The 10,523-nt window shown below is 31.3% G+C and overlaps 1 protein-coding gene across 1 annotated transcript; it reads left to right on the top strand.

The window, feature by feature from the left end:
• Nucleotides 1-2,591: 2,591 nt before the first annotated feature.
• LOC145036639 (ARM repeat superfamily protein) lies at nucleotides 2,592-9,818 on the top strand. Its single transcript, XM_078985099.1, has 31 exons — nucleotides 2,592-2,868; nucleotides 3,383-3,444; nucleotides 3,623-3,715; nucleotides 3,787-4,074; nucleotides 4,145-4,231; nucleotides 4,319-4,435; nucleotides 4,522-4,585; nucleotides 4,673-4,815; nucleotides 4,919-4,966; nucleotides 5,045-5,113; nucleotides 5,204-5,279; nucleotides 5,363-5,493; nucleotides 5,579-5,638; nucleotides 5,719-5,788; nucleotides 5,853-5,917; nucleotides 5,990-6,051; nucleotides 6,118-6,241; nucleotides 6,316-6,373; nucleotides 6,449-6,561; nucleotides 6,652-6,729; nucleotides 6,810-6,872; nucleotides 6,949-7,044; nucleotides 7,152-7,261; nucleotides 7,341-7,530; nucleotides 8,435-8,549; nucleotides 8,632-8,822; nucleotides 8,903-8,968; nucleotides 9,051-9,182; nucleotides 9,256-9,312; nucleotides 9,384-9,464; nucleotides 9,549-9,818. Exons 1-31 carry the CDS (start codon nucleotides 2,745-2,747, stop codon nucleotides 9,597-9,599), a joined length of 3,084 nt encoding a protein of 1,027 aa, XP_078841225.1. The 5' UTR covers nucleotides 2,592-2,744; the 3' UTR covers nucleotides 9,600-9,818.
• Nucleotides 9,819-10,523: the final 705 nt, after the last annotated feature.

The raw sequence follows: 10,523 nt of genomic DNA, 5'->3' as shown, positions 1-10,523 counted from the left end.
TTTTGTTATCGCCACACATAAGTGTAAAACGATGATATATTATCACCATACAGTTGACTAGACAAGTTTGACCTTTTAAGTTACAACGTCGATAAGTCTCAATATGTTAGGCGGAAAGAAAGTAAAATATGCATGTTTTTAAAAATCAAATAGAAGTAGAAAGGACTCATTGATTCTCTTGATCCTCTTTGAATTCTAGTCCGAAGTTCTTGCAAAAGCTCCTAAGAATCACCCCTGATAAACCACCTTAGGAGAGTGTGTGTCCAAAAATGAAAGGAAAGAGTTGGGTGTGACCTTTATGTTCGTTTCATGTTTAACCAAATCTGACTGCGACGCGTCACATAACTCTGTCCGGATCATAATTTTTGCTCACCTATTTACACTATACATTGTCCTTTTTGTAATTGGAAATGATGGAATAAAGAGCATAAAAGTATAACCGCTTTCAAGCAGGCTCGACCCCAACGGTGGGCAACTCGACGGTCATCTAAGGCACATGTCTTTAAGAGGCCCAAAATTCCTAGAGTATATAATATAATTATATAGAGAATTTTATATTTGTGTTTGTAATGTTTGACTATATTTGTGTTTTTCAATATTAATAGTGAATTTTATAAAGATATGTCCATTTTTTTAATGTAATTTTTATTTATAGATGCTTATTATTATTATTATTATTATTATTATTATTATTATTATTATTATTAATAATCTTGAGCCCATTATGAACAGACTTCGCTTTCAAGTATCATTTTTCTATATACTTTAAAGGCCTTTTATGAGTCTAATTTTGTAATCACATAATTTTACTTTCAAAAATCAAAAAAAAAAAAAAAAGGTTTGACAATTATTGGTGAGAAAGAAAATCACAAGTATCTTTTTGTACTTATCTAATTCTAAAATTATGTTGGGAGAGATATTTTGTATAAGAGTATAGGATCGAAAATCACAAGTATTTTTTTTGTACTTATGTAATTGATAAAACTGTAAAATTGATCCTTATGGTATTTAAAAAATTATGGATAAGGTCCAAAATATTTTTAACTTGCATTGACAGTTCAAAATCAAGAATTTCCTATGGTTTTGGTCGATAAAGAACTTGAAAAGACCGTTTTGCCATTTTTATTTATTCATTGTATTTTTATATATATTTTTTAATAATTTATTATTTAAAATTAAAAATAAAAGAATTAGGTCCATCCCTCCCCTTCCCCTACCGATGCTCTCTCTCTCTCTCTCTCTCTCTATATATATATATATATATATATATATATATATATATATATATATATATACATCTCTTCTTCTTCTTCTTCTTCAACACATGCATATGCTCAAAATAAAAATAAAATAAAATCTCATTGGTAACATACTCCCCCTTTATCAGACTCTCTCTCCTATCTTCTTCTTCCTCACCCTCACCTCTAAATCAAGCTTATCTCAAATCGATGACATCAGGAAGAAACAAATTGATTTATGGGTTTTCATGACTGAAACAAATAGTAGGTGGAGGAATCGACAAAAGATCTAATGAGAAAATGTCGAGATTTGGATCAAGAACGACTATATATATCTCTATCTCTTTGTTTGTTTCTTTATTTCTCTCTCTCTCTCTCTATCTCTATCTCTATTACTCTATCTCTCTTACTCTTCCTCTCTCTCTCTCTCTATCTCTCTCTCTTACTCTTCCTCTCTCTCTCTCTCTTCATCTTATCAAATGGAAGACCTGTAGGAGTTTGAACTGATGGTCTGAGGAAGTTGATCGACTTTATCGAATCTGATGAACTTGTCAGATGTGTGTTAATATACCTTGTTATGGCAACGAGAATGGAAGATGCCTCTTGATTCATCTCTAGAAACTATGCGAATTTTGATTTTTTGGAAAGGATCGATCCCCAACCAATATCCTACCAGTTCATGATGGATGTGGACGCCGATTCCCCATTGAAGATACCGATTTGGAGATGCATAACGCCCACGAGCCATGCATTTGGTTTATGGAAGGGTATTTGATTTTGTTTTGTTTTGGGTTGGTTTATTTCGGTAGATTTTTTTTAGCTTTGATTATGGAGGATTTGTGATTTTTGATGTCATTTCATTTGATTTGGCGGTGGCCGGTGATGGCCCTTCGGAGGTGACGGAGGGAGAATGTAACCACCATTGTTGAAATTTCAAAATGCAGAAAGTAAAGGGCTTAAAAAAGTGATTTGAGAGAGAGAGAGACCCTTCCTTCTATTTTTTTAATTATAAAACAATTAAAACAAATAAATAAAATGTGAAAAATAAATAATAATGGCAAAATAGTCATTTCAAAATTTCAAGGATCAAAACCAAAGAAAATTATTGATTTTGAACATTTTTTTCAAATTGAAATTTTTTTAAACTCCATTCAAAGTTTTTTACAAACTAGTGTGTTTGTAATTCTAAAATTACGTTGGGAGATATATTTTGTTGAGGAGTGAGTATAGGACTAGACCTCCCCAAATTAAATAATCAATAAGCATGACCCGACATAATATCTTCACGCGACCCAACACAATGATTTAACCCGACCCGATCAAGCTTACTAGTAGCTCCACTATGTCCTCGTAAAACCCTAAAATCGGACAACTCACCCACCATATATATTCATCTGTCATTCCCCCCAAATTCTTAGAAAGAGCGGGAAACATACGCAAACATAGATTACACCTTAAATACACTCACTTCAGTTTCACAATCGCATTTTGCGGAGCTTGTTAAAAATGGAGAACATGATCGATCAAGATCAACAGTGGCTGATCAACTCTCTGAATGCTACTCTTGATACTAATCAGCAAGCTCGATCTTTCGCAGAGGCGTCTTTGAATCAGGCGTCCGTTCAACCTGGTATGTTTATAATTCATTTATGAATTTTTTTGATATACCAGGTTGTGTATATCTTATCACTGCTGGAATTATTCTCTTTCTACTGTTCAACTTTTTGGACTTAAGGTCCATCGTGCTTTATTAGTGTTTAATTGTCGGATAGTAGTAATTAGGAGAAGAATCTTGGATTATTAGTATTACAATTTACAGGTTCGTAAACAAGAAGCTAATATGTGATTAGAAAGAGAAAGTATAAGTCTGTTTCTTAAATTGTTCTTACAGGCTGGCGATTCAAGAGACGTTTTAACTTATATGTAATTGGCAACTCTTTTTGCCACCAAGCTTTAGGGATCTTTGAACTCTGGTGATTAAAATTAACATTTTGCAAAATTCAAGTGATTCTGACAAACCTTTGTTTATCAATTGGCTTGATTGTAACAACCAAAAATTGTTAACTCATCTTGATTAAATATTATTATGAATCAAATTTACATGGCTTGTTATTAACAATGACTGTTATTGCAAATCTTTGAAGGTTTTGGAAGCGCCTTATCGAAAATTGCTGCTAACAGGAATCTTCCTCTAGGATCTCGCCAAATATCCTTTTGCCATTGCTGAAAAAGTTATACACTGTCTTCCTTTTATTAAGTTGGTTGTATGATTCTGGTGCCACATTATTTACCTAATGCTCAAAATTAAACAAAGTTATGAGGTTTTCTTGTATAATGATACATTTCAAATTGTTACCCTTGTGAGACTTAACCTGTGCTTTTACTTAGCTGCAGTTCTTCTTAAACAGTTTATTAAGAAACACTGGCAGGAAGACGATGATGGCTTTGAACATCCTGTTGTTTCAAATGAGGAAAAGGTCACTGTCTTTTTGGAGTTATTATTTTCACTATTTGAATATTCCTAATTATATGCTTTTTCCATTATCAGGCAATTGTACGTGGTCTTCTTTTGCTTTCACTTGATGACCCTCATCGAAAAATCTGCACAGCTATTAGTATGGCAGTTGCATCCGTGGCGTCTCATGATTGGCCAGATGAATGGCCTGAGTTACTCCCATTCTTAATGAAGTTAATTAATGATCAAAGTAATACAAATGCAGTGAATGGGGCTCTTAGATGTTTGGCTCTTCTCTCTGCTGATTTGGATGATAAATTAGTGCCCAAAATTATACCAGTTTTGTTCCCATGTTTGCATGCTATTGTTTCATCACCTCAGGTCAACTCTATTTTATAATTTTTAACTTATAAGTCAAACTTTCCATTTATGTGAGGCTTTTTTTTTACAGATATATGACAAACCATTGCGCACAAAGGCTCTTTCAATAGTCTATTCTTGTACATCAATGATAGGGGTTATGAGTGGTGTGTACAAGGTACGTTATTTCTGGACACTTTCAATCCCTAGGGTCAAATTTGTCATTTTATTTGCTTTCTTTGATGAAAAGAATATATATTTTTAGACAGAAACAAGTGCATTGATGTTACCATTGGTCAAATCTTGGATGGTTGAATTCTCTTCCATTCTTAAGAATCCTGTTCAATCTGAAGATCCAGATGATTGGAGTATCAGAATGGAGGTATTTATTCATTTCTTTTAATTTCTTTTTTGCATATTCTTTTAACCGAATGTAAACTCACTTTTCACTTTCTATTCCTCTATCAGACATTAAAGTGCTTGGGCCAATTTGTTCAGAACTTTCCAAGCCTAGCAGAAAGTCAGTTCATGGGTATGTTTGTCTTTTTCCATTGTCTCCCTCCTGCCCCGTCATCACTGCTATTATTCATAAAACTTAAAAAGATTGTTTTTTTTTCAGAGGTTTTGGTTCCATTATGGCAAACATTTGTGTCATCTCTTGTTGTATATGAAAGATCTTCAATTGAAGGACTTGAAGATTCATATGAAGGAAGATATGATTCTGATGGCTCAGAAACAAGCCTTGAATCCTTCATCATTCAAGTAAAATTTTTATTTGTATTTAATTATTTATAGCTGTTGAATAACTTCTGCTGTGTTTAACCTTTAATATCTTTTTATCTTTATCTTTTCTTTTGTTTTGTAGTTGTTTGAGTTTCTATTAACGATTGTTGGTCATAAAAAGTTTGTAAAGGTAAATAATTTTTTTTACTCATTACAAGATTTCAATACATGATATATGATATGATAATCTTTCTACATTTATTTTCAGGCTTTTGGAAATAGTATCCAGGATCTTGTCTACTATTCAATTGCCTTTATGCAAATGACTGAACAACAGGTAACTAACTTACATAATGTCTTATTTAGTAATATTATAACAAAAGTATTGTTTAAATAATTAATATTAATTTACGTTTTCTATATCCAGGTCCATGCTTGGTCAATGGATGCTAATCAATATGTTGCTGATGAAGATGAAAACACTTACAGTTGTCGAGTTTCTGGTATGCATTTTCACTCATTTCCAATCCCTTTTCTTGTTTTTTCATCATTTAATATTTAAAAAAAATAACCATTATTTCCACAGGCTCACTTTTGTTGGAGGAAATTGTAATTTCTTGTGGAATTGATGGAGTTTATGCAATATTAAATGCTGCTAAACAAAGATTCGATGAATCTCAACAACAAAGGCTCAAACGCTCTGCTGATTGGTGGAGGGTATGCCTGAGTAAAATTTTTTTATATTATTTTATTCAAATCAAGCCACTTTATATATTTTCTTTATCATATATCTTTTTAACAGATGAGGGAGGCTACACTTTTTGCTGTGTCATCTGTATCAGAACAATTGCTTGAAGTTGAGGTTATTACTGTTTTCTTTATTTTTTAAAATCTAATGAAGTTTATTATTAATAAAATCATAATATAATAATATATTCTCAGGTTTCTGGGCCTTCAGGGGTCAATTTAGGAAACCTGTTGGAACAAACTTTCACTGAAGACATGGCATCAGGTAGAGTTTCAGTTATTTCTGTTATATCATTAACATTCTTAATTAATCACTATTTTTAATGCAGGTGTACATGAGTTTCCTTTTCTTTATGCTCGTATGTTTTCATCAATTGCTAAATTCTCATCAGTGGTAACTATTATTCTGTTAAGATTATTCATGTCCTTAACAACAATATTCTCATTTATATTTTATACTTTACAGATCAACAATGCTGTTATTGATCATTTCCTCTATGCTGCTATTCAAGCAATCGGCATGGACGTGTAATTATTATACCTTTTTACCCTTTTACACTTCATGTTTATAATTATTATAAATTTTATTTCCAGCCCTGCCCCTGTCAAAGTTGGTGCATGTCGCTCCCTTTCTCAACTCTTACCAGATACAAACAGAGGAATACCTCAGCCTCATATATTAGCTCTATTTTCATCACTCACAGAGCTTCTAAAACAAGTAATATAAAATTTTAAAATTTATTTTATTCATAAATTCAGAAATTCGTTTGTTAAACATGCAACACTTTCCAGGCATCCGATGAGACAATGCATCTTGTCCTTGAAACACTGCAGGCAGCTGTGAGGGCAGGTTGGTAATTTTGTATTTCTTTGTTTAATTTCTCATTTTTCTAATGGAAGTTTTTTATTTTTTTTTTTATTGTAGGTCATGAATCTGCATTATCCATAGAGCCTGTTATTTCTCCTATTCTACTTAACATGTGGGCTCTACATGTTTCTGACCCTTTCATAAGCATTGATGCACTTGATGTTCTTGAGGTAATTAATTTTATTAAAAACAATATTTTTAAAATATAAAAATATTAAGACATTATTACTTTGGTTTTAACAGTTATTATTTCATAACAGGCAATTAAAAATGCTCCTGGATGTGTTCATCCTCTCGTTTTACGCATTTTGCCATACGTGGGACCCATCCTCAACAAGGTACGTTTGGTCAAATTTTCCTCAAAATAATCTCCTAAATTAGTTTTGACTTTTTGACTTTTTGGTGTTTTTTTTTTCAGCCTCAACAGCAGCCTGATGGTTTAGTTGCTGGTTCTTTGGATCTTTTGACAATGTTACTGAAGGCAAGTTATATAAATTTACTAAAATACCCTTTGTTATTACATATTTGTATGACTTATTGGCTTTCGATATATCTAGAATGCACCTACTGATGTGGTGAAAGCAATTTATGAAGTGTGTTTTGATCCGGTTGTACGTACAGTTCTTCAAAGTGATGACCATGGTGAAATGCAGGTTATATACATAACATTATAACAAAATTTCCCTTTTTGCCCATAATCCAAATGACAATTTTGCCCTTTCGGAAATCTCATTTTTTTAGTTTCTGTTCATTGAATCAGAATGCAACTCAATGTCTTGCTGCTCTTGTTTCTGGTGGACAACAACAATTGCTCACATGGGGTGGTGATCCTGGTTTCACAATGAGATGTTTACTCGATGTAGCTTCAAGGTTAATACATGACACATAAAACTAAAAACTTTGACTTTTTTGTTATAAGTCAACATTTAATTTTGACTTTTTTTGACAGGCTTCTTGATCCAGATCTAGATAGTTCTGGATCCCTTTTTGTTGGGAACTATATTTTGCAACTTATTTTACATTTGTCCTCACAAATGGCACAACATATTTGGGATCTTGTTGCTGCTCTTGTTAGGCGAATGCAATCTTGCCAAATTGCTGGATTAAGAAGCTCATTACTTCTTATATTTGCAAGATTGGTAATTCTTATTATTATCATATCATTATTATTAGGGTATATTACATTTTGTTGTCTCTGAGGCTAGGATTTTATTTATTTTTCTTATTTTTTTGCATATTTGGTCTACAAAAGTTTTTCTATTGCAATTTCGCCTTATATGAGGTTCTTATAATGTTTTTGGTATCTGTTCCAAGTAAAATGACTTTTTGTTGATTTTTGCAATTTTGGTCCCAAAATTAGTCATTTTACTTGGATTAGGGAACAAAGACATTACAAAAACCTCAAATAACAAAATTGCAAAAGAAAACATTTTAGGATCAAAATTGTAAAATTAGCTATACTTGGGGACTAAAAATGAAATTTACTCATTATTATCATTATTAGAGTAGTTTTAAAAAAATAGTTTTGGCCTTAAAAGTAGTCATTTTACTTGATTAGGGGACCAAAACTGTTACAATAACCTTATACAAGGACCAAAATTGCAAAAGAAAACATTTTGGGAACAAAATTGAACAAATAGCTATACTTGGGGACCAATAATGTAAATTACTCATTATTATTTTAGAGTAAGTTATATTTTTGGTCCCTGCGCGCATAGTTTGGTTTTTTTCTTTTTTTTTTTTTAAAAGATTTTGGTCCCAAAAAGTCTTCACGGGCAATTTTGGTCCTTATTTGAAATTTTTGTAATGTTTTTAGTCTCTCTATTCCAAATAAAATGACTTTTTTGCACCAAAATTGCAAAAAGAAACTATACTCATACAAAATATAGTCATTTACTTGGAACAGACACCAAAAATGTTAAAAAATCTACAAGAGAACTTTTTGGTACCAAAATTGCTAAAATCAGCTACACCCAGGGACCAAAAATGTAATTTAATCTTAATATAGTTTTATGAGCTTATATTTTTGTTTTTGTGACACAGGTTCACATGAGTACACCACATGTTGACCAGTTTATTAATTTACTAATCACAATCCCCGCTGAAGGCCACACTAATTCTTTACATTATGTGATGTCAGAATGGACCAAACAACAAGGTGAATATTATTTTTCATTATTTGTTTATTTATCGCAATTAAAAAAATCTAATAAAAAAAAAATTTGTAACTCATTACACAGGGGAAATTCAAGGAGCCTACCAAATTAAAATCACAACAACAGCTTTAGCCTTGTTATTATCAACCAGACATGTTGAATTTGGAAACATCAATGTTCAAGGCCATTTGATCAAATCATCAGTAGGCATCACCACACGTTCAAAGTCCAAAATTTCTCCTGATCAATGGACATTAATGCCCCTCCCTGCAAAGGTTCTTTTATAAATATTATATTTTATTTACCTTTTATATTTTCGATAATTTTTTTTTTTTTTGAATTTGGGCAAATGTAGATTCTTGGTGTGCTGGTGGATGTGTTGCTTGAGATTCAAGAACAAATTGGAGAAGAAGACGAGCAGGTAATTTTGATAGATTTTTGTGAAACTATAATATGCGTTCAATATTATTACAAATTTGTGAATTACGATATTGCCCTTGTAGGAAAGTGACTGGGAAGAAGTGGAAGCAGGTGATGCTGAAATAGAGCAAGACTTGCTTTATTCAACGGGTACTACATCGTTTACCAGACCTTCAAATGGCTACCTTGATGCCATGGCAAAAGCTTTCAATGAGGTCAAACTGAAAAGTCAATATATTTTTTACAAGCTATTTTTTACATGGACTAATAAGTCATTTTACTTAACAGGATGATGATGATGGTTGTGATGATGAGCTACTATGTGCTGCTGATCCCCTTAATGAGGTTTACTTTTATTCAAAAATAGAAAAATTCATGTTTTATTTTTTCATGACAATTTACTTTCTGTTTGGTAGATTAACTTGGGGAATTATCTCACCAACTTTTTTCGGGAGTTCTCTCAGGGAGACAAGCCTCTTTTTGATCATCTTTGCCAGGTTTCATTTCTTTACTTTTTTTATTTTTAATTCCCATTTTGCCCTTCTGGTTTATTAATCTCTGATTTGTTGTAATGGTTTCAGAGTTTGACACAGGCTCAGAAAAAAGCTGTACAAATGGTTGTGAGTCGATAATTGTACCCTTTGATATTAATTGATTTTTTTTTCTTTTATAAATTTGTATGTATTCGGGGTGATAATGTAAACATCCGAGTTTGTACATTGCCGGTTTTTCGTTTCTATTTTTTTTTGTGTCCTTGAGTGTTGGTATACAGAGTGTTGTTAAATTTATTTGGGTAAATGTAATCATTGAAATTGTGCACATCTCTATAAATCTGCCATGTTTTTTTATTATTATTTAGAATTAGGGTTTTATTTATAGAAATTCTTTTTCCACGATGCAAAATCTATAAATAATACACTGAATCTGTGACACTGAACGTGTGACTCATGATGAAATAAAGTGCGGTCACATCATCTTGTCATATTTAAAATACTTTCAGTCTTTATGTCTATTCCTTTTATTTAGTATAATATCAAAACCAACCTTTTACATGTGAATGTTTCTGTTTTATATCACTATATATTGATTTAAAACTTAGTCTATTTAGATTATATAATAAATTAGTCATGTCATCGTTTAAAATCTATTTTCATTTTTATATGGTTTTGATTTTATTTTTTGTTCGTTTATTTTGAAATAATATCAAATATCTGTATTTATTGATTCTTTTGACTAAATTCATTAAGAGTATAAGAATAATAAATTAGGCCATTTGTTGCAACTTCAGTCTCTCTCTCTCTCTCTCTCTCTCTCTCTTTCTCTCTCTCTCTCTCTATATATATATATATATATATATATATATATATATATATATATATATATATATATATATATATATATATATATATATATATATAAGGACATAAAAGGAATTTTATAATATAATTAATTATGGATAATTTATAAGTAGTTAATTAATTCCTAAAATCATGAGATTTAATATGATTAGTTGATTTTTTACCCAAATAATAGGAACTTATATGATCTATTTTTAA

This window comes from Lactuca saligna, chromosome 3 (genome assembly GCF_052625555.1).
Source record: "Lactuca saligna cultivar CGN05327 chromosome 3, ASM5262555v1, whole genome shotgun sequence".
Taxonomy (NCBI): Eukaryota; Viridiplantae; Streptophyta; class Magnoliopsida; order Asterales; family Asteraceae; genus Lactuca; species Lactuca saligna.
Note: the sequence above shows the minus strand (reverse complement) of the source record. Positions and strands in the feature narration are given on the sequence as shown.